This window comes from Lampetra planeri, chromosome 21, assembly GCF_965212315.1.
Source record: "Lampetra planeri chromosome 21, kcLamPlan1.2.h2, whole genome shotgun sequence".
In the NCBI taxonomy this organism is placed as follows: Eukaryota; Metazoa; Chordata; class Hyperoartia; order Petromyzontiformes; family Petromyzontidae; genus Lampetra; species Lampetra planeri.
This window is the reverse complement of record NC_136127.1, coordinates 1,963,374-1,986,912: the sequence shown is the minus strand read 5'-3', so window position 1 is coordinate 1,986,912 and position 23,539 is coordinate 1,963,374. Positions and strand designations below refer to the sequence as shown.

The following is a 23,539-nucleotide window of genomic DNA, read 5'->3' as shown; positions in this document are numbered from 1 at the left end:
AAATTCTCTGGCACGTGTCGTGATGGGGTACTGCAAGATCCGACTATGTCCGTCCAGTGCTCAGCGAGCTGCATTGGCTTTTGGTTGCCGGACGAATACATCATTATAAGGTCGCGCACATTACACACAAAGTGCATGCCACAAATGAACCACAATACCTCACCAATCTCGTCAAGGAGCATAAACCATCACGCGAATACCGGTCATTCTCGCAGCAGCTTGTGGCTATGCATTGAACAAAGATGGTCACCGCATCGCGCGCTTTCATATGCACTTCTGTGGCCGTCTAAAATGCTCTTCCTTCCGATATTAGAAAGACACTGGAGTTATGCATTTTTAAATCTAGTATGAAAACTAATTTCTTTAGAACTGCTTTTGGCGTTTAGATTGTTGTCCTTCCCCACACCTCTGATTAGCACGGTTGGCTATGTACGGTGCAAAAGAAGTTCAACATACATGCTTCATCAGTTAGAATAGGGCGACTCATTTATTATGTGTAGAAAGTAGCCGCACCTGCCATGTGCCATTTGAATGCAATTGAGCAGCAGTGCATTGCGCTCTCTGCACGCTGAAGCTAGGTGTACTTCCTGTGTCGGGTCTCCAATAAGTTGCTCGTCCAGGACATCGCAGGCCATCCAACTTTCACGCCACCAATCGCGGATGTCATTTTTGGTCTTTACAAGCGTCTCAGCATTACTCCAGAATGGCGTGCGGGACTTTTGCCCCGCTTGGTGGCACATATCCTGATGTCCTAGTGTATTGGTAGTTGTGTTGGCCATGATCGTATTGTACTCTAACAGTGCAGTGGCATCTTGCCTAATGTTCTATGGCAGGTTATTGGAGAGAACTCTTAGGGCGTGATGCTGATCGTTCTCATTGTGGCATCGATTTGTCTGTAAACACATTTTTTTATGTGAACTGACACAGACACAAGAAAAGTAGTTTAAAGGAAATAACCAGAAGCTCCAAAGTGTGACAAAATACATATTGAAATGTTGCCATTTTAATTCAGGCAGTCAATAAATGGATTTGAGGGAAGGCCCATTTCAGCCAAGAAGCTATTTTTCAATGGCGATCCATAATTGGCTTCAAAACAGAATTTCCTCTGCTTACTTCCGTTCCCGTCTCTAGGGTTTACCCCCCTTCGCCGTTATGTCAAATTGACACTGGTGAGGGGGAAATGCATACTGTATTCTCACGTGCTACGTTCATTTTACAATGTAAAAATCTGCATTTTTTCCAAAATAAAAAATAAATATCACTTCAAACAAAAGTAGAAAAAACATTTATTTTTTTCCATACGAAAAGCAAAGACAAAGGTAACATGTAAGGCATTAAAAAAAGTAATTTAAAACATCAAACTTGTTTTTAGTAAACAGTGTTTAGTTTGTAAGCTCCACGTGGATTTCTAACATCTACCGTTGGTGGTGTACTCGTTACCTTTCACTGTAGAGAAACATTCAAAATACACGAAAGCTAAAAAAGGCATAGGCCTACTGCAGGTGAAACTAATCACTTAAATTGGTTAAATAAGCAAGTGAATCATATCTAGCACGTGAGATTAATACTTACAGCAAAAATCCTTAAAAAGTAACTCACTGCAAAATCACTTTAGCACTGTCTTGTCAATGGTGATCACAATGATCATTGGATGTTGTTCTTTGATAGAAAAACAATCTCCAACAAACGACACAGCGCAGATAACAAATTAAAATGGAAAAAGGCACTTTCAAACACTGCTATTATTTATTGTGGTGTCCCTGCCTTAATACCATGGGCAGGTTTAGAGCTCAGCTCTTAAAATTGTTAAATTTCATAGCGAGTAAAGATCAGCCTCGGTATGGCCACTGATTTAAGGATCCTTGCAGACTTATTTCAAGAACGCTACTTGCCCTACACATTGAATCCTGCCTTTTAACGATTAAAAACATTGGAAGTGGAAGCTTAATCCGACTTTTTTTTTGCTTGAGTAGGTTTCATTATTTTACCACGTGTGGACGACGCGGTTGCGAGGATGGGCGAGGGGATTTGGGATGGGGCTCGTTGCCCAAAATGTTTCTCATCTGCAATTGAAGGCACAGTTGGTTCCCTGTAAAGAAACAAAATAAATACTGAAAAGTGTCGCAAGCCAACCACTTTCTTCACGAAACACGAGCAGTTTTTTTTATGACATCCAAATTCACATTTCAGCAGAGACACGATACAAAGAACCAAATTACGAGTCATTGTCAAAAGGTAATGCAGCCCAGATGAAAACCTAACCCTCGAGGTTTGTTCAACACGAGTTTGAATCTTTAGCAATTAGAGACAGACTTGCAAGTCATATACATTCTAGTGGTAACAATTGTAGTACAGTTACACGGGATTTTAAAACCTCTTCCAAGACGTGGAAAAGTAGCCCCCAAATACCCTGTAGAGGGGCCCTCGAAACCAATGGTTCTCAACCAGGGCTACGTGGCAATGTCCCACGGGCTACGCGAGGCGATTTATAAGTGTGTGAAATTACATCATACATGACAGTTATTGGTGAATAATCATGTATGAAAAATAATAATAGGGTTTACCCTTTCTGGCAACAAAACAGATGTTAAAATGTGCAAAGAGAAACCTTTTGCAAGGAATCAAGTCCGCATTAACCACACGTACTTGTGGTGAACATGCAAACAAAACATGCTTTGACAATCATGTATGAATCTCCCAAAAATTTAACTACGAGAACATTTAAATTAATATGGTAACCTAGAATGATATAAAAGATCTTTCTAAACTCACTGATCGTAAACAGTGGTTACCAAGGGTAACCAGCGAGCGCAAACACATTATGTTACGCATGCAGAGCGTCCGTCGATTTTTGTTGTTGTTATTTCGCTTGTAGTTACTAGCTCGTTTGGATACCTCACAAAATGGACAATTGGTTTAAATATTGGATGTTCATTATTCATACGTTTATTTCTCAGAATCATGTTGGGTCCAGGCAAGGGGGTTAACTCGGTTGAAACAAAATTCAACAAGGGGGGTTCACAGCCAAATAATTTGCGTCATTGTGGAGAATTAGTAACAAAAACTAGCAGATGGTAATGCCTCCTTCCAATTGCAGGGCTGCAACCTTTACCGCTTGTCGATTCTAAAAAGATTTTTCCTAATTTAATGAAGCTTCAAGCTTGTGTTGGACATCCCAGGGACATATCTGGGCCTCCACTAGAGGGAGCGCGCTCAAAAGGTATTTGGTCAACTCTACCTCCACTGTACCCCACAACGCGCAACCTGCCAATTCAACTTACTGCAGTGGACCCATTCATATTACTGGCTGGGGCAGAGGCAGATTGATAACCTAGCCCCATGATTGCAACTGCTGTGCCGGAAGGTAGAATCGAACCGGTGACCTCTGGACGGCAAGTCCATTACACCATGGGGTAGCTCCGTAGACTTTATTTAAATTAAGAGATCTTTTGTTGTATTTCTTTTTAGGAACAAACAAAAAGACCGGAAGAGGATTGACGAGCACTGGCCCACAGTCTAATTCAAAAAATGGCGTTTTGTGTCCTACAGTGGCGTGGGAAGTACTCACAGCGCTCCGGCGAACACTCTGGATGTACTGGGAGAAGACTCCCTGGGAAGCAGAAGACGAGTGGGAGGCTGCTGCAGCAGTGTGGCTGCTCCCTGCATCCTCCTCACTGGGACTACGGCATTCCTCACATCGCCAACCCTGCCAGAATAACAAGCACAGCCGTGCCACGTTGGACAATGTATCGGGGGGGGGGGGGGGGCATGTTTTCTCAGTCACGTTAAGTGTACGATTCAAATTTGCCACGATAAAAAAAGGAAGCCACTCAAATTGACAATCGTTTGAACGTTAAATTGTTTGGCGATGCCGCGTTGGGCAGTGGTGCACAAGCACAAATAACAAGAGACGTCAAACGTTCGTCAAAAAACAGTGGCCTTACAAGGTAAATAAATGTAACCGGTGAAGATTCAGGCAATTTCCCTTCTTCAAACCATATATATAGTAACGTTTAATTTATGTATGTAGAATGTCTTTCGGATCGTGCGTAAACATCCATGCTAATCGTAGTTGTGGGGGGACATTTCCCAAAACTTCACCTATGATATATTTCCCTTTTAAGGCCACAGTCTTATTGACGAAGCGTTGCGCTGCGCTCGATTCGAACGTCGCTGTATGTGAAGAAGTGGCAGTGCAGTGCGCAGTGAGTGCAGGCTGGTGGTGGGGGCCTTGCCTGCTGCCCTCCCAGGCAGGTGCAGGTGCACATTGCACCACGGTAGAGTTTGCGCCACTGATCGCCGGCCTGGTACATCTTCCCTTCATCGTAACACGACGCCTCATCTGCATTAGCAACAAAAAATATAGATTTTTTTAATGTTTTGTATTACATTTAAATAGGAGCCCGGTAGAAAGCACAAACCGCAGCGTAGGGGAGGGGGCTACAGAAACTCCGCAGACACAAGTCCCAAACGCTGTGCTGCCGAGTTGAGAGAAGCGGGCAGAGACTGGGCTAGCTGCTGCCCCACCGAGTGGGGACCGCGAGTGGGGCGTGTGTACTTTTATATAGGAGGGGGAAGGCGAGGAAAAAAATTACTTAAGGGAGTGTGGGGAGGGGGGAAGGGGGGGAAACAAAAAAAAATTAAAGATGCATCTTGTTTCTTAAATCAGAAGTTCAAATCACACTGCAGTATTTTGTTCATGACTTAAAAAGCTTCCAGCACGTGCAGCAAAACAGTTGGGCGGCACGGGGTACACATAACTCGTAAGCACGTTGCAGAACTATACAATGCATCGAGCAACACCTATGCAGCCGTAAGGCTGGAGTTGAATTAACCCTTTCCCGTTACGATGCCGTATGTGTACATTATTTAAACAGTTTGGCACCAGCTAATCACAGAGTGCGATCTTGTCGCAATAGTTCTCTGCGGTGAGGACGTTTTTAAAAATAACGGCGCTACCACTACGCCTCTCTAAACAAAATGAACGCAGAGCCGCTTGTGTGTTCCGAGATTCTGCGGTGGAACGGGACACCCACCACCCTGAACGGGGACAGGGGGTTTAAAATGCTGCTCGCAAACAGGAAGCGGGCACGGCACTTACGCGGCTCGCACTTGTACTCCCCCTTGCCGCGGCCCAGACACGTGCACGTCAGCATCTGCCCGTTGTCGGCCGGGCGGTCCCAGGTCTCGCCCTCCCTGTAGTTCTTACCACTGTCGTGGCACCAACCTGCAAACGTACGGGGGGGGGCACACATTTGCCCAGCAAAGGGAGCCGCTTGTTTACACGGCAGAGGTTATTGGCTACAGAGTACGTACATGTCGAAGAGAGTTCCTGCTGGAACGAGTTGAGGCGTACATGCTCATCTCTTGTGTACAACCCCCCGGGACAGTGGTGGAAATTCCACATTCCTATGGTGGGGGCTAAGTCTGTGCGTAGGAAAACCACTGTTGACTTCCCCACAAAGTGGTATCCGTGTCTATATATATATGGATACCATTGCAAACATTGTTACATTTTTACGTAATGTGATTTCTGAAAATGTCTGACAGTCAAGCAATGCAAACACTTTTACCTAAATAAAACTACAATAAAACAAGTCACGTAAAATACATAACAAAAAATCTATCATGAGTAAAACGAGAAATAAGTGTGCTCATAAACTTGATACGTTCCCGGTAACCACAATTCCACTCCATAAATCAGTAATGAGCATTATGTATATCTGCGATAACCATATGGCTCTCTAAGAATCTCAAGGAGGCATATGGTCATGGAAGTATACACATGGGCTCATTGGGGCGAGCAATGACTCCAACAAAGCTTTGCAGAACCGCAATGTGACTCATTGTGTTCACTGTGAGGACAGGCAAGCTGGGATCGGACTCCCATTAGACAAGCACCGTTAGAGGTTAGTGGTTCCCAAATTCTGTTGCAGCGTAATCTCTAAATATAACATCAAACACGGTTCCCCATTGGTCTACTCAATTGTTATTGTGTCTGCCCGTGACCGAGTCTACAGTCACCGTTCCCGACCTGAAGACATCTGCTAGGATGGGTGCCAAATGGAAAACATGTACTCAAAATAGTTCCCTTACTGTTTAGCCTCGACAATAATTACAACCTGCCGAATGCTACTGTAAAATATTGATCTTGCAACGGTTACTCATTTCTACAAATGTTGGTACTTGCTGAAAGAGTTCACTCAATGTTTATAGGTTTAGTGCATCCATTGTTAGAGGCTGACTGGAGGCTGACAGGCGGTGAGGGCCTTGATTACTGAAGAGCCAATTGCAACCGAATCTTTACCCGTGAATATTTCCTGCCACAGGGCCTGGTCGTAAACTAATACGTCATTTAAACTTTGTATTGCTCGATCGTCATGCTCAGTAATGGGCCCCTACAATAGCTACACACTCGGCACGCTGTACCCCCCAGTTTCCTCCGTGGCTCTACGTCGAATAACCGAGAACTTTGTTAAACCTTCAGCTGAACACGCTGACCAATTAGGTTCAGTGCGGTTCTGGCAGACCCTGCGTTCACATTTGGGAACCACCGCGCGGGAGGGCTCACTCACGCGACGAATCACAGCGGTAATGGCCATTGCCGAAGCCCAAGCAGCGGCAGTAGAGCATGAAGCCGTTCTCGGAGAGACGCTCCCACTCTTGGCCCACCGAGTAGTAGATACTTGTGGCTGTGTCCAAGCACAGGTCTTCATCGCTCTCCGTCATAGAACCCTGGCCCCCTGCACCACACGTCAAATTCAGAAAGGCAATAGGAGTCCTTTAAATACTGTTAGACGATTTTTTTTCTACGGTCAGAAGAGCGTGCAAGAGGGGGAATTTGGGGATCGGCTCCACGCCTAAGCGGTGCTTGCATTAAACCGACTCGACGCTCTCTCTTCCTGTAAACCATTAGAAATGTGTCAGACAGAAAAAATTAGTGCAGGCGGGAAACAAACGTCGGTAATTGTACACACAGATGGTTATTTTGTAGACAACAAAAGGTGACATTGCGACCTTAAGTTCAATCCTCCCAGCAAGCCATGTGTGTAACATGACATGCCCATGCTGCACAAGTAATGTGCACACAGGCTTGCTTTAGAACACTGCTCAAAATTGTAGCCACGTAATTTTAAGCAGCAGTAGAAAAAAATAGACAACTGTAAAACCTGCTTCCGTTGCCCCCTTAAAACTCATCTCTTCTCCCGAGCCCATCCTACTGCTACTCCCTAAACCCGCCCCACAGCTACAACCAGGCCTACCCCCCATCACTACCCCAACCCCCATCACTACCCCAAACCCCATCACTATTCCTACCCAAACCCCTCCATAACCACTCACACCTCTTCTCCTAACTGGCACAGTCCACGATAACACGTGAGATGCGTACGCAGGCTGAACAAAGACTGAGGCACGTGGGTAGCATCTAGAAGCATCCAGCAGCATCCCACAATGCCTCGTGCGATGCTTCGCCGAGGCAGCCGCACGACCGCTTATTCCTACTCGCGCGACGTAGTTCCGTTCACTCAATCGCGTTATATCCAATTTTGCATCGGCGTTATAAAAAATGTGTTCCCTTATAAATTCATCGCGTTATATCCAATTCACTTCATGAAAAAATGCAGCGTTATAGGAAAACGGACAAAGACTCCCCTATAGCCTGAAGAGACTGTTGGGGAAAGTGTTGTTATAGTGAGCACCTATGAAGGCTGCCACAGCAAGGGGGTGGGCGGCCAACACCATGCCCAGTCGCCTTTGTCTCCCCAGTGGCGATGCTTATACACCACACCAGGTACTCATTTGAGGCCGAGTCGACCTAGAGGAGGCCCAGGAAGAGCTCAGATAATCGTCATCGGTCTTGGCCGTGAGCGGCAATCGAACTCGAGTCGCCGGGTTTGTAGCGCAGCGTGCTAACCACTACACCACCGCTCCCCACAACAGACTCTGTACATATGTAATAAACGACTCTGGACCACGATGTCTGGCTCAGTGTCCTTTATTATTCGGTTCGTGCTGTACACCCACACGGCTGTCTTTACTCTGTAGCTTCTCCACGGTGCTGACTCCAATGTCGGCCCGATCCACAACAGCAGCTCCGCTGCTGTTTCTCTCACACAGCCCCCCTTGGCTGTACTCTCTGCTGCTCTTCTCCCTCCGCAGCTCTCACAGCTTCTTGCTCTCTCTCTCTCTCTCCGCAGCTCCTCCTGGCAGCCACACCGCTGCCTCTAACAAGCAGCCCCTCTCTCTCTCTCTCTCCGCAGCTCCTCCTGGCAGCCACACCGCTGCCTCTAACACGCAGCCCTCCTGGCTGTCTCCTCCCCAGCTGCACACCACTCCGCAGCTTCCTCTTATCTTCGGGGTTGGCTCCCGATGGCCGTCGGCGCCCCCCCTCTCCACACTTGCCCGCGTGGCCTCACTCTTTTCCGCTCACACCCCGACTGCCTTCCCCTTCCGGTTTACCCGCTTAAAGCCCCGAACCTTCCCCCCACGTCACATGACTCCACCCCCCGTGACGTCACCTCCGGAAGGTCGCTTACGCCCGCATTACACCACCCTCCCCCGTAGAAAAATCCCAGCCGACCTCGGCTGACCAATAGCAAATCGTAATGCGGCGAACCGAGCTTCCCCCCCTAAAGGACACTAAGCATATAATATAACAACAAGAACAACAACAGCACAAAGCACAACAACGCACATCCGCATGTCGTACACGACAGCCCCCCGGCCCCAGGATAGAGATGATGTAATTCCGGGCCGCTTAAGAAACCCCAATAATTACCCAAATAACCGCGATGGACGCCCCAGTATTTACATTTGAACAGCAATATTATTTACACGTGAAAACAACAAGAACAAAAAAATTTCTGCTCTTACCCACCAGCAGTCCTCCCTTGAGGACCAGCACAGACCTCAGACGTACACAGCATGTACCCACAGTCACTCTCAACAAACCAACAAAACCCCTAATCGCACACCCTCGCGTGGAGAGCCACGCTCCCCAGCGGTAACGTTTAACTCGCCGTAACCCTCACCGTGGTCGTCAACCCACGGCAACATCCATTTACCATACTCTCGGCTAGTGCCATTTCGGGGATGAGCAGCACTCGGCCATGCTCCTCCCTTACTATCCCATCAGCGATGGACACACACCAGCCTCTTATAGTCTGACGCTTTATAGCCAAGGGAAGATCAATCCCTCGGCAAGGCCAGATATCAACGACCCCCCCCATGGGGTAATGTTCTCTTATAGAGACAATAACGCCCTAACCCAAATCCCGTGAGCCCCCGGCACACCAGGTTCAGTCTGCCTCCGCACAACTGAACCATGACTCCCCGAGCCATATGAGCACACGGCCCATTAGTTTAAGACATACCACGGAGGTCTCGCCTCCGGGCTGTCAGGTCAGCCATCAGCCATAGGCCGACGTGACCACCACTCGTGCATCACCCAATCAACAATGGCAGGCATAACAGATGTAATATTTGCCCCACCGAGGTTTTTCCCGCGCGCTCAAAATGGCGGCCCCCTTCGCCCAGCGCGTTCGCGCAATATCTCGCGCGCACTCAAAATGGCGGCCCTTTCCGCAAAGCGCATCGACGCCATACCCCGCGTGTGCGCAAAATGGCGGCCCAACGTGCGAACACGTGGCCAGTTTTCTCCATTCGTGCACCCCAGCTTCCCTTTGCTGGGGGTCACAAATTGCATCCCCCGTCTTATTGTAACAATCCCAACAACGATAGACGCACAGCCCCAGCTTGCTGCGCGCAGCAGTCATATCGGGGAATTTTTAACCAATATTTTACCAACCACATTGGTTACACAACCCAACTCGCAAAGCAACTCGTGGCTGCATGCGATCAACCGAATACGCGACGCAACTTGGCGCCAATTTACGGTCCCATTAGCATTAACCTTTGAGACACCCACAACGGCGTCATCACGCACCCTCAAAGCGCGCTCTCTCTCTCACAAAGCGCCGTTACCCATAATATACACAAAATCGCGTGTACATAACATCCATACGACCAAATAATAGGGTCCCCCTCGAATTTGTTACCAATTTCCAAACAGGTACGCACAATTAATAACATCCCAATCCCAATAGTCAATCAATGCATCGCACCCCATAACCGTACAGAACGGTGTAACAGAACATACAGTCAGCATATCGCGATCACACGCGCACATTTAAGCACAATAGCAAACCGATCTGCAGGTAACCAACACACCATTAATCCAGTCGTAACATTGCAGCAACAACACAAATATTCACTCTCTTGCAACAACCACATCGCACCTAGCACCTCGCAGCACAATACACCAAAAAAAATATATATATTTTCCAATTAAGCCCATCGCACAAGGTAACCCACGAGATGATACAGCGCAAGATACCCGACGCTCCCGAGTTAATAATTAACTTCGACATGAATATAACAACTCCACACCGCAGCGCACACAGACAATTTAACACTCAGCAAGCACAGCATACTCTCCGTCCATTCTCAACACACGTACACACTTTAATTGACACCGAGCAACAAGCAGATAGCGCGTTCATCGTTATTACACACACATACACACTTTCCGAACCGCGCTCCGCACAATCGAGTCATGAGAGAACAAAATCGCCCCCACCCGGCCCTCGAAAGATGGGTGAGGTGTGTGTAAAGGCCGGTTGCGTATCGTTACGACCCGCCCGGGGCTGCAGCAAGAAGAGGATGGCAGGGCGGCAACTTGAGTTGTCTCGCAGAACTCGTTCGGCGACTTGACTGCTCCGTTGTCACGCACCCGAGCCAGGACGGGAGAGCTCCCGCCCCAGCAGCTGTAGCGTCGTCGTCCTCTCCTCGCAGCTCCCCCTCGCAAAACAGCAGCTCACAGCAGGCTGCTCTCCCCGCGGCACCTCCAGATGGCAGCGCAAGGCTGCCTCTCCGCCGCGATGTTGAAGATGGCGGCGTCTCCCCGCCGCGGTGAAGACAAGATGGCGGCTTCCCGCCGTTTCTCCCCTGCCACGCCCAAGATGGCGTCTTCGTGCCGCGTGGCAGATGGCGCTGGCAGCGCAGCCAAGGCGTCGGCCTGCAGACCACCATCGGCTCTCCCCACTGCCGTCGTCGGCGTGGTGAGCTCACACGGTTTCGCCAGCACGATTTTCCAGGTCTCCAGCTGCGCCATCTGTCTCAATCGTAAGTCGGATGATGTAGCAGATGATGGCACAGGAATATTCTTTCTTCCGAGCCGTCTTGACAAGCCGTTTCACTTCTGACACCAGTGTAATAAACGACTCTGGACCACGATGTCTGGCTCAGTGTCCTTTATTATTCGGTTCGTGCTGTACACCCACACGGCTGTCTTTACTCTGTAGCTTCTCCACGGTGCTGACTCCAATGTCGGCCCGATCCACAACAGCAGCTCCGCTGCTGTTTCTCTCACACAGCCCCCCTTGGCTGTACTCTCTGCTGCTCTTCTCCCTCCGCAGCTCTCACAGCTTCTTGCTCTCTCTCTCTCTCTCCGCAGCTCCTCCTGGCAGCCACACCGCTGCCTCTAACAAGCAGCCCCTCTCTCTCTCTCTCTCCGCAGCTCCTCCTGGCAGCCACACCGCTGCCTCTAACACGCAGCCCTCCTGGCTGTCTCCTCCCCAGCTGCACACCACTCCGCAGCTTCCTCTTATCTTCGGGGTTGGCTCCCGATGGCCGTCGGCGCCCCCCCTCTCCACACTTGCCCGCGTGGCCTCACTCTTTTCCGCTCACACCCCGACTGCCTTCCCCTTCCGGTTTACCCGCTTAAAGCCCCGAACCTTCCCCCCACGTCACATGACTCCACCCCCCGTGACGTCACCTCCGGAAGGTCGCTTACGCCCGCATTACACATACGTACAGACAGGCGTCCCTGGCTGCGGTACCGTACCTACGCCGTCGTGAGGGGTGCTGCTGACGGCGCGCGCCGTCACCACCTCCTCGTGCACGCGGTAGCGCTGCGTGCCCTGCAGGGCCTCCACCACGATGCTGTACTGCGTGCCGTCAGCCAGCCCCGCCAGCGTGGCGCTCGACGTGCCAGCCGGCACGCGGATCTGGCTCACAAGTGACGACACCACATTTACCACCCGCCCATCTATTTAAGACCGAAACAAAAGGAGGGCTTCTCCACAATTCTGGCTGTCGCCTGATGAGACCGCTTGTAGTTACCATTACTACGTCACACCACACCGGTGTTGGAGAGTAAACCCCCATTTACAATTTGAAAACGACATTTCGCTGAAGCTGGTTGTTGTAATTACCGGCGAAATTCACGCTACTCAAATTGGTCAAGGTTGTGGGTTTACACTCCAACACACCGGTGTGCTGAAGTAATAACAAATCGGCATGTTTTGTTTAAGTTACAAACCTTACTATTGGCCGTCAAGGGTGCCTGCGGGTTTAACGACACATTTATATTTACACGATCTAACCCAAAAACAAAACCTCTTTAATGGATAATTCCAAATTGTCCACTCCCATCGAATGCAACTTTCATGCATTGTCAACCCTTCACACGCAGAACATTAGTTCAGTGTTATGTATGAATTGGTTGAAGTTTTGCCTGGCTGTGATATTCGTTGAATAAATTCACACTTTATAAGTTATAAGTTAAATATGTTTGTAGAGGTGTCATCACATTGGCTATTTGTGTCAGTTGATGCCCTGAACAATAGATGCTCCAAACGAAATATTTGAATGAATAAAAATATTATATTTAAACTATTTAAATTTTACCAGGTAAGGGCCACAGAGTTGTATAGCTATTTCCCAGAAGCGACCTGGCCACACATGATAGTCCAATGAAGTGGCTTATCACGTGGAAATTTATAGCAGCCAAATACTCGAAATGCATGTCGATTCTAAATGTGTAGGGAAAAACTGGAGGACCTGGAGAAATATCTACGCAACCATGGGGAGAGAGAGACACGTAAACTAAAATATACAACAGGCGTCAGCTTCGGGATCGAACCCACGCGCTCCTGTATACCAGGCGGGAGGTAGTTAACATCTCGACACTGTGGTACCCATATTTCACAGTATTGGTAACTTTTAAAACCTTTTTTTGCCCAAAAAATTACCAAAAATATAGGGAAGACGAAATTTTATGCAGTAATTAATTTATTTTGTGCTAAACATCCTACTTCAGCTAACTGTTCTACGGCGCCTCTATCCATAAATTGGTTCCAATGCCATATTCTCTGAATGCCTCTCACCACTACGTCTATTTGCTGCCAAGAAAATTTTGCTGGCCTTCTTTTGAGCAGCTGCAATATATATAATGGGGACACATGAGGGCAGCAGGAAATAGGAAGAGTAACGTTATGGAAATAGACTGCCTAAAGTTTTTTTCCGGCAGCAATTATGTCGTAACCAGTTCCAAAAGAATGGTGACAACATGACGTGGTCATCACCAGCACCGATTACAAAGGGTGAGTGCAAGGGTGTCCCCTGCTTTCAAGAGTAGAATTCAAGAGAGCTGCAGATATAGATCACAACCTCATTACCTCAGAATCACAATTAAGAATAGCAACGCTGTCAGAGGCGATGTCGTATTTTAGACAAGTCGAGATAGGAGCAATGTTAGCAATAACTTGCCGATGCCGACACTTTGACAAATGGTAAAACTCAAAAAAGTATAACTGAAGTTTCAGAGAAGCATTGCAAGCCCTTTGCAGGAGGTAGCAAATTTGAAATCATAAAACAGAGAGGGACATTTTAAAAGCTCCCCCAAAGGCACAAACGAAGATTCAAAACTCAAGGAAGTTGAAGATGCTTGGCATGGTTACCAAGGGGGAGATTGGAGAAGGGGAAATGTTGAAAGAGATAACATGCAACTGGTTTAAAGCATGAATAGTTGATTCATTGTTGGCCGAAGTAGACCGAGGAGATGAATAATCTCAAGAAGGAAACTAATATACAGGATACCAGGGTAGGAACAATGCATTGATTGAATAATATTGATACTTAAGCTAGTGCATTAATTGCATAGATTCCCAGAGCCGAATGTTATCATGAGATACATGCACTAATGTGGCTGATATTTAAGAGATTCCTCGCAAGCTAGTTTATGACTCAATGAATAGAACTGCGCGCTCTGTAGTAAAAAAACGATGCTATAAGATGTGAAAAAAGACTATCACACGTTTCCAAGAACATTTTTGTAAATAAATTTGCTTGACTAGACGTCAGAGGCCAGGTTGAACAGGAACAATCTTACAATGACCATGTCAAGCCAGATATAATAAAAAAAACACCAATTAAAAAAATACAAGCACAATACATTTGTATCAACGCTATGCTTGTGTAAAATATGTGAATACAACACGACATTTGAAAATGCCGTAATGTGTATTTAAGTGCAGGATAATGCAGTTTTTTTGCAGAGTGTGCTATGTTTGATATAAACCACAAAAGAGCAAACACATTACCTGTGTTGTTTCTCCCTCTCCGCTGAGTGGGTAGCAGGACAATAGGTACTCGGACGCCTGTGGCTGCGGAGACCAGCTGATAGTGGTCAGAGTCTTTGCAGCTTCTTGGGGGCCCAGAATTCTGTCCTCAGTCTTGATTGGTACCAGGCCACGGTCCATGAACACCACCTCAGATGGCGTAAAGCCAGCCGCACTTCGGTCTGGCGAGTGGCTATCAATCGCAGCGATTCTGGCTTTGAAAGGACGGAAGTTACCGAACACTGGCTGCTGTCCTTCTGGATGCGACCCCAACTGCGGCCGACCCCGTTGGTGTGCCTGCGGTTCGTACGACGGAGTGACTGCGCTCTCCGCCAACTCGTCGGGTCTCACGAACCTCCCGGGAATGATACGCCTGGTCGTCTGCGAGTTTGCTGGCTTGTACTGCGCATTCGCAGGCTTGTGCTCGTCCGTCGTGTCTACGAACCTCGGTGTCAGCGCGGCGAGGAAATCGCCGACAGTTCTCTGCCCAGACAGAGGTCTGCCACTCTGCCTGTTGTTCAGAGGCCTTTGTCGCGTGTGATATGTCGGGTTACGCGATTCGCTGCTCGGGTCTCTCTCCAGGACAGTGGACGAATGCTGGGAGGACGTAGGGATGTCTAAAAATGGGGGAATGTATCGGGCGGGAAAGTTTGGCGGTCTAGTAGCCAACTGCGGAAGCTGCAGCTCTTGTTCTGCACAAAAAACCCAATGTGGATTGGAGAAGGGAATGGGGAAGAGGGGCGAATGTGGTTTGAGGGTTAACAAAAAAGCAAGCAGATCACATGTGTACGCATAACCATGCGATCAATGATTACAGGATCGCGTTAATAAAGCACCATTAAGCTTTTATTAAAGCCCAAGTTTGTGTATATATTCATGATATAGTTTTAACCATGTTAATTTACATGGCATCATTTCAATAAGGTAGTTGCTGTATCGCAACAGAAAACATATAGAAATGTTGAGTTCATTCAACACATCTCCACATGAAATATGAATTGCATCGATGTCCATATGCACTGTCCATTGATGACAAGAATTACAAAGTTAAATATAGTTCACATAGATCTGACCACAGCAGATCTGGTAATAAAAGGCTGGTACGTATTTTTCAGGCCTTAATATACAGCATATGTGTAGGCCTGCATCCTGTGGTCATCAATGAATTGAAGATAATAGACATTACAAACTAGGGCTTTAATATATAGATGTTGTACCAGCTGATAAAGTAAAACGCCACAGATAAACATACAAACACTGGCAGTGGGAGACATTTAACCATAAAAAAACAAACTATTTCAATATATTAAAACATGTTCAACGGGGATGTGGGAGGGTGGAAAAAGGTCTCAAGGACTCTGCTCGGGTAGGCAATGTACCGAGAAAGGTGCAGTACATGGCCTACCATGAGCTATGCCCTTCTTTTACCAGTGTTCATAAAAGGTTTACCGAGCGGGTTAATACGCACAGAGACACAATGCACCGCCACTACTTCACCTCGCCCCCGGCGGGCTCAAAACGCCGCCGTTACACGGCAAGGAGCCAGCCGGTGGCGTCGCGGCGCCGGCCACTCGCTGTCGGTACCTGTGCGGTGCTTTCCGGTGAGCTGAGCGCTGCGCATGCTGTTCTGCACGGCGTAGATGCCGATGGTGTAGCGCGTGCTGGGCAGGAGATCTGTGAAATGGGAGGGGTGCCGACATCGGCCGTGTGTGGGCGAGCATTCTCTCTTGTCTACCAAAGCCAAAGTTAAACCTACGTTATAACATTTCCTCTCGCCCAACGACAAAAAAGGGGGGGGGGAGGTACGAGTAACGCAGATAGATGCCAAAAGCAATTGGCATTTGAATTCTCTTGTGGTGCAAAAACAGGTAAAGGCGTAGCAGCCCCCGCAATTGCTTGTGAAAGTCACTGCTGTCAGAGAGTGTTCTAGAACCCCTCAAAGGGTTAATTTGGCCTCTTCTTCCACACTGGGTAGATGTTTTGGAAGAGGTAGTACCCGCACTTTACCTCATCACAATTAATTTGGCTTTGTGCTTTGGCCCAATATATCGTACAGTACTTCATTACATATCCACCTGAATATAGTATGGCAGTCACTGCGAGGATGACCAGAGTTCGCGTGATGGTTTATGCTCCTTGACAAGATTAGCGAGGTATTGTGGTTCATTTGTAGCATACGCTTTGTGTATAATGAGCGCGACCTGATAACGTATTCGTTCGGCAACCGGAAGCCAATGCAGCTTAGCGAGCACTGGACGGACAAGGTGGATCTTGTCTCTTGCCAAACATCTACCTAAGGTAACTATTTATATGCCAATTCAAAAACTTGTTGTCAGAATAGTTTTTTATGAACTTTAACTCTCATCGGGCACAATGGCGTGCAGTGGAGTCTCCAATGCTCATTGACAACATCTCTGGCCTCGGTATTTATGTGCCATGAAGTATGACCATGACCAGAAACATCCCCTATTGCAGTCTGTTCTCCTATAACGCAGTAGAAGAGTTGCATTCCTGAAGAACGGCGCGTTGTGGACAAATCGCGTTATAAAATATGAGATACGACTGCAGGCTGAACAAAGACTGAGGCGCGGGAAGAAAATCCAGTACTCAGATTGTAAATGTTGTGGATTTGCTCTCCAAAACACCGGTGTGCTGTACTAGTGTTGAGGAGTGGAGTGCTGACGTCAGGTCACACTCGCCTCGGGGGAATGCCGTCAGGGTAAAGTGACATCATGCCCCCCGGGGTATTTGAGGGGAGACCCGTGACGTGGACGGGGTCTTCGCCGGGAATCGAGAGAGCGAGTGCTAGGGGAGTAGGGGGCTCCGGGATAGAGGGTAGAGAGCCAGGCTAAAGGGCTACTTTACCGGGCTGGCCGAGTTGGATGAACCCTCGGTCAGCGCTGTGGGAAGAGCCCGATAGCCTGGTGGGGTGTAGGGAACTCCCAGTACCCTTCCCCTGGGGAGCTTAGTTTATAACCGTTGTGTTAACCCCTTCCCCTGGGGAGATTAGTTAATAACCCTCGTGTTAACCCCTTCCCCCGAGTTAGGCGTAAGCCCTAAATAAACAGTTTGGCGTCAGCCCCTACACGACCGGCTTCAGCGTCCTTTTCTACCACACAACACTAGTAACGAATTGGCCACGTTCTGTTTATGTGACAAACCTGACTAATTGGCTGTGTCGGGTGGTGGCGGGTTTAATGACACATTTATATTTACGCGATCAACCCTAAAAACCTCTATTATGGGCGTTATAACCAACTTGCATTATGATAAGACGCAGCGTTACAGACTGTATATATTATTCCTTTCATGGCCACACAGTGTTGCTGTTGTTGTTATCATAGAACGTGTCGAGCGTTTTGTTCACTCTACTTGTAATGGTGGCCGAGGTGTCCCTGGGCCCGGGAGCTGGCGTGAGCCGGTTGAGCGAGCCGACTTCGGACGAGTAGGTGACGACGTAGCTCATGATGGGCGCACGCGGCGGCTGCCAGCTGAACGTGATGCTGTCCTGGCTGGCCGAGTCGAAGCGGAGGTCCTTCGGTGCATCCAAGGCTGGGGGGGGGGGGGGGGGGCAGGAAGGTACTCGTACGTGAAACGACTCCGTTGCATCACTAAAGCTACGAAACTGTTTTTATTTTACCAGGTGAAGCTCACTGAGATGTAGAAGCTTTCTTTTTTTCAGAAGCGACCTGCCTATCGTAAATAATTATCTCAGCGAAGTGGCTCATCATCATGCGGAAATTTATAGCAGCCAACGAGGTGGTTGCGTTCCTGCAGAACACCGCGCTATGGAAAAATAGCATTATAATAAATAATATATAATATAGGGTAGTGCACAGTCCGCGACAAACACATGAGATGCGTACGCAGGGTGAACAGACTGAGGCGCGCTTATTCCTACTCGTGCGATGCAGTTCCGTTCACTCAATCGCGTTGTATACAATTCACATCCGCGTTATAAAAAATGTGTTCCATTATACATTCATAGCATTATATCCAATTTGCCTCATGAAAACACGCAGCGTTATAGGAGAACAGACAAAGACAAAGACCCCCCCATAGCCTGAAGAGACTTTTGGGGCAAGTGCTGTTAGCGAGCACCTATGAAGGATGGCACAACACACGAGGGGGTGGCTGACCAGCACCACGCCCGGCCACCTTTGTCTCCCCAGTGGCGATGTTTATACACCGCACCAGGTACTAATTTGAGGCTGAGTGGACCTAGGGGAGGCCCAGGACCGGTTCAGATAATTGTCACTGGTGTTGGCCGTGAGCGGGAATCAAACTCTGGCCGACGGGTTCGTAGCGTAGCGAGCTAACCGCTACACTACCACTCTTCAATCATTATATATACACACACGCAAGGCCGCATAGCAATTATTACCTGTGGTAGCGGTCACTGTAGCAGGCTGACTTCTTGTGTTTCCGCTGACGGCATAGATGCTTATGGTGTAGTGAATGCCTGGCAGCAGATCTAAAATATAAAAAAAAAATGGACTTTAGATGTACACGTCACACATCATAAAAGACAATAACAGAAGACAAAGACAAAGGTTTCTCCCATATAGCCTTTATAGACTTTGGGGCAAGTGCTATTAGTGAACACCTATGAAGGCCTGCACAGCACACGAGGGGGTGGGTGACCGGCACCACGCCCGGCTGCCGTTGTCTCTCTCGTGGCGATGTGTTCACACTGCATCAGGTACTCATTTGAGGCCGAGTCAACCTAGGCCGGGGGTCGGCAAGCAAAATACCAAATAGAGCCATTTTATTTCGAATTCGGTAACCAAAAACTCAATATTTCAAGAGCCGCAATGCAATGTGAATACGAGATGGTGGTCCTTAATAAATAACGTCATTAAGAAAGTTCCTTAAAGAGCCACCGCACGCGGCTCCGGAGCTGCAGTTTGCCGACCCCTGACCTCGGGGAAGACCAGGACCAGTTCAAATATTCGTCAACAGTGTTGGCAGTGAGCGGGAATCGGATTATATACATAGACACACACACACACGTCCTCAATATGTTAATTTAGTTATGCAAACATCTACTTTTGAAATAAACTCCACACCCCTTGCCACTCAACCATAACACATGGCACATGGCACACATTCGATGTCAACAGTTTTTTCATTTCAGCAGCCAAATTGCAGGAGCAATGTTTACACACCGCACCAGGTACTCATGTAAGGCTGAGTCGACCTAGAAAAGGCCCAGGAGCGGTTCAGATAATCGTCACAGGTGTTGGCCATGAGCGGGAATAAAATTCGGGTAATAGCCGGGTTCATAGTGCGGCACGCTAACCGCGACACTACTGCTCAATCCCCAATACCAATACACACCATTTCCCACTAAGTGACGTTGAAGTCACCACGGCTCCTGTGCCAGGCCAGGTGCAATGAGACCACATGAAGTGTCGAAGACTCGCTAACAGGAGGTCACGGGGACAGACCCAGGTGCCATGGGTTGGCTGACTGAGATGACTGGCAGATGCACCACCTATGCACCCCCTACTGTGCCAACCTGCTGTATTTCAGCTGCCCGGCGCGTCACTCGTTGTTGTGAGCATCGCTCCTCTGCCCTCAGTTGTTGTTAGAGGGTGACTGCCTCCAACTGCCCAGTAGCGTCCTTCACGAGCCTCCCCCACAGAGGCCGATCTTGACACTGTTGGTACCAGTCTTAGGCAAGTCCACTCAGCTTTTTCCCCACACATGGACACACACACGGACACCCAGAAGGCATGCCCCACCAGCGATGGTGAACTGGCGTGCATCTGGTGAGAGGGTCTTCTCGACGCTGGGAGCGGTGGAGGACGGCACGACGGAGATGAGAAACCCAGACAGTGTGTCGCTCTTGGCCCGCCAGTTCACCGTGATGGAAGTCTCCGTCACGTTCACCACGCGCGGCTTGCGTGGAGGGCTGATGTCTGCTCAGGTCGAGGATGAACACAAAACGGATGAACACAAATTGTTGAACATGAACGGATAAACACAAAACGGATAAACATTCTCCGCAACCAAGCGACCTCACCTCCAATGTTAACTCCACATTCAAATGCATGCTGTTACATAATCCAAAGAGTGAGTCGACTCAATATTGTTTGAGCTTTAGGGACTTCTAACCCCAGACTAACTTGGGTTGGGGAATGTGAATTATTAACATTACAACTAATAAGCAAATACATTTCTGAAATAAAGCCAAGTATCGTGATACTTGGTAAATCCAGCAGAGGAATTCACTTACCTGCCCCTACTGGACAGCTGTAAAAAAGAGCTTTATAGCTCATCAGATTCCTCGAGTATAAATATTCTGATTTGGATTCTGCTTGAGAGAAGACATATACCCTCCAAGTAACCACATGACCTCACAGATAAATATTCAATATTGATTGTATATATGGTGAACCATAAAGTAGCTAACCGTGCTAATCAGAGGTGTGGGGGAAGGACAAACTAAACACGAAAAGCAGTTTTCAAGAAATGAGAGTGACTGTCTTTGTTCGATCACGAGCCAGAAGCAGCTGGAAGGATGACGCCGAGTTCACAAGTGATAAAATTGTCTGGAAGGTTTCTAAATTGTAAAGCATTCCACCTCTCTCTCTCTCTCGAGAGAGAGAGAGAGAGTAGTGAGATTGAAAAAAAGATGAGGGAATAATTTATTGAAAATTTTTTTCAGGTAGGAGAATAAAAAAGTAGGCATTTAGAACTAAAAGCAACAGAACAGCATGTACAACCAATACCCTAAATATTATTCAAATTGATACCAACCACAGATGTGCACTCCAAATGAGGCATTAAAAGTCAGTGTGGAGATGGCTCTGAAGGGAATGGAAGTCACTGGCGTGCGATTACTGGTGTATCTGCTTGGGAACGCCTGTGGGAAGATTCACACATGTATATTGTAAACTGAATGAATGCATTTGGGAATTTGTTTCTCATTATAGGTTCAACATCGGTCAGCCATTGTCTATCCACTGCCAGATGAAGGCCTTGCCATCTATACATCAGCTCAAGCCTCCTGTGAATCACGTGACTTGTGTGGCCACTCCCACTCGATCTCTCCCCACCCTCTGAGAAAACATGCTGCGCTCGGTGCAGCTCTCACTTCTGCCCACTCCATCCTTCTCTCCCCACCTCTTACCTCCCCCCCTCATCATCATCATCATCATCCCCTCTCATACCCAACATCTTGACCCGGTCATTCCTTCTCCCCTTCCTCTCTTTCCTGCTCATAGCTCCTCCCTTCTTCCACGGATAATCTTGCTAGAGCCGTGCCCTCCGCCGTGGGGACTTTGATACTGGAATCCCCTTCCCTTTCCCGGTCATCTTGCCCCCTCCCCCCCCCCCCAACTGCTGCCTCCTTTTGCACAACTTTCCTTTAGAGGAACAACAAGTAAAAGCCACCCAAAACTTTGCACAGTGCATTTCTCTACTCCCTATCAACTCGGTGTATGTCCATTGAACTTCTTTTTCACCGTAGGTAGACAATCGGAGGTGTGGGGGAAGGCCAACAAACTAAAGTGTGCCACAAAGGTTTTATTCCACCCAACTGTTGGCTGCTGCCCGGAAATTCGTCCCTTGTAACCGGGAAGGCAGTGAGGGTGATGCATGTGTACAGAATCATGGGATGTCTTTTTTTAACGTGTTGCATGAGCTCACACGTGCTAAGCTGCTGACAACTATACAGCAGCTTGTATAGAATGTCAGAGTTGACTATCACTTGACAGGACAATCCATGCGCACTGCCTGTAGAAGTGTTTAAGACGGAGGGGATCGGCATGGAAACTGTCAACTCACTCTCCAGCGTTGTGAAGACATCCTGCAGCGGCTTGCTTGTGTGACCGTTCTTCAGCGCGTACACGAACACATTGTACTGCGTTGCCACCTGCAAACAAACACCAAATAGTTAATTGTACGCAGTGCCAGCGCAAAACGGAATTGTAGGATTTCACGGTTCTCCATTCAGATTTTTTTTATTTCACGGTTGTCAAGCACAGGCCCCCAAGGCCCCAAAAACGCCAAAGCGGCCAGCAACAAGCAACAGTCTCGAAGTTGTAATAGATCAGAGTTAACTCGCTTCTCGTGTGGAGCTAGATTACGAGAGCTTGAGTAAAGGAGACGATGGGAGGAAGGGAATTCTAAAGTGGAGCGGTGCGAGGGAAGAAGCAGAAAGATAAGCGCTGTGACCTGTAGTACGGTGTGTGCGTGCGTGAACACGGTGTGAATAAGACGACGACGACACAACCGTCACGCTAGGGGCTCACCATGAGGCTGGGCAGCGTGAACGAATTGACATCGGCAGGCACCATGTGGTCCCGGCTCGGTCCGCTCTTCTCCCGCGGCGTCACCACCACGCGGAAGCCGCTCACTTCGGCCGAGGGCGGCTGCCACTGGATGGACAGGCTCGTGGAGGTGGCCTGCACAAGCTTCAGTGCCGTGGGTGGAGGGATGGCTGTGTGGGGGGGAGACACGGACAGCGGTGCCTGGGATCAGTGTGTGGGGAGGGAGCTCTGGAGAGAGATTTGAGGCGGTGTTGGGTGCGTGGATGTACCGAACGCTCTGCCTTGGTAGAATGTCTCATTCTTTTTATAAAATCGGAACTTTTTATGAACCTAGAAGCAAACGTTCATCGTCCCACCTATTGTGCCAGACATACAAATCCAAAAACGTCTTGAGGGAAATCTATAAATATGGACCTTAACGGATGACGAGTTGGCTTTTGCAGCCAATATTATAATTTGTTACAGATTTTTTTGGGTCTGGCCACATTATATCGCCAAACCTAATAATCAACTATTAACCCTATTACAAAAATGTACATATAAATATGGAACACATTTAATTTGGTTATCATAGTCTATGCTTTGAAAATGCTGGACAGGTAATGCCAGACGTTTCATGCAATGCTCCTTCTGAACAGGCGAGATAAGAATCAATGTTGCTTCGCCATTTCCCATAATGTTGCTAAATAAATATTATTTTACTTTTAAGGCCCACGGTGTTATTGACACATGCGCCGAGTTGGTTGTTGGGTGTTGCTTGCGCACCACTGCCGAGGCAATCTCTCCAAATAGCTGGTC

The 23,539-nt window shown here is 48.1% G+C and overlaps 1 protein-coding gene across 6 annotated transcripts in view; it reads right to left on the bottom strand.

Annotated features, from left to right (window-relative positions):
- Window positions 1–1,269: 1,269 nt before the first annotated feature.
- The window catches only part of LOC144724512 (tenascin-X-like), a 166,160-nt gene continuing 143,890 nt past the window's right edge, over window positions 1,270–23,539 (bottom strand). For all 6 annotated transcript variants that reach the window (XM_078603716.1, XM_078603715.1, XM_078603718.1 and 3 more), the window contains 13 exons: window positions 22,724–22,911; window positions 22,257–22,344; window positions 20,210–20,386; window positions 18,847–18,936; window positions 17,835–18,014; window positions 16,047–16,136; window positions 14,445–15,154; window positions 11,906–12,068; window positions 6,576–6,743; window positions 5,102–5,227; window positions 4,236–4,342; window positions 3,569–3,706; window positions 1,270–2,089 (listed from right to left, as the gene is read on the bottom strand). In XM_078603716.1, the coding sequence (XP_078459842.1) occupies window positions 2,060–2,089; window positions 3,569–3,706; window positions 4,236–4,342; window positions 5,102–5,227; window positions 6,576–6,743; window positions 11,906–12,068; window positions 14,445–15,154; window positions 16,047–16,136; window positions 17,835–18,014; window positions 18,847–18,936; window positions 20,210–20,386; window positions 22,257–22,344; window positions 22,724–22,911 (2,255 nt within the window). In that variant the 3' untranslated portion in view covers window positions 1,270–2,059. The remainder of the gene's footprint in view (window positions 2,090–3,568; window positions 3,707–4,235; window positions 4,343–5,101; window positions 5,228–6,575; window positions 6,744–11,905; window positions 12,069–14,444; window positions 15,155–16,046; window positions 16,137–17,834; window positions 18,015–18,846; window positions 18,937–20,209; window positions 20,387–22,256; window positions 22,345–22,723; window positions 22,912–23,539) is intronic.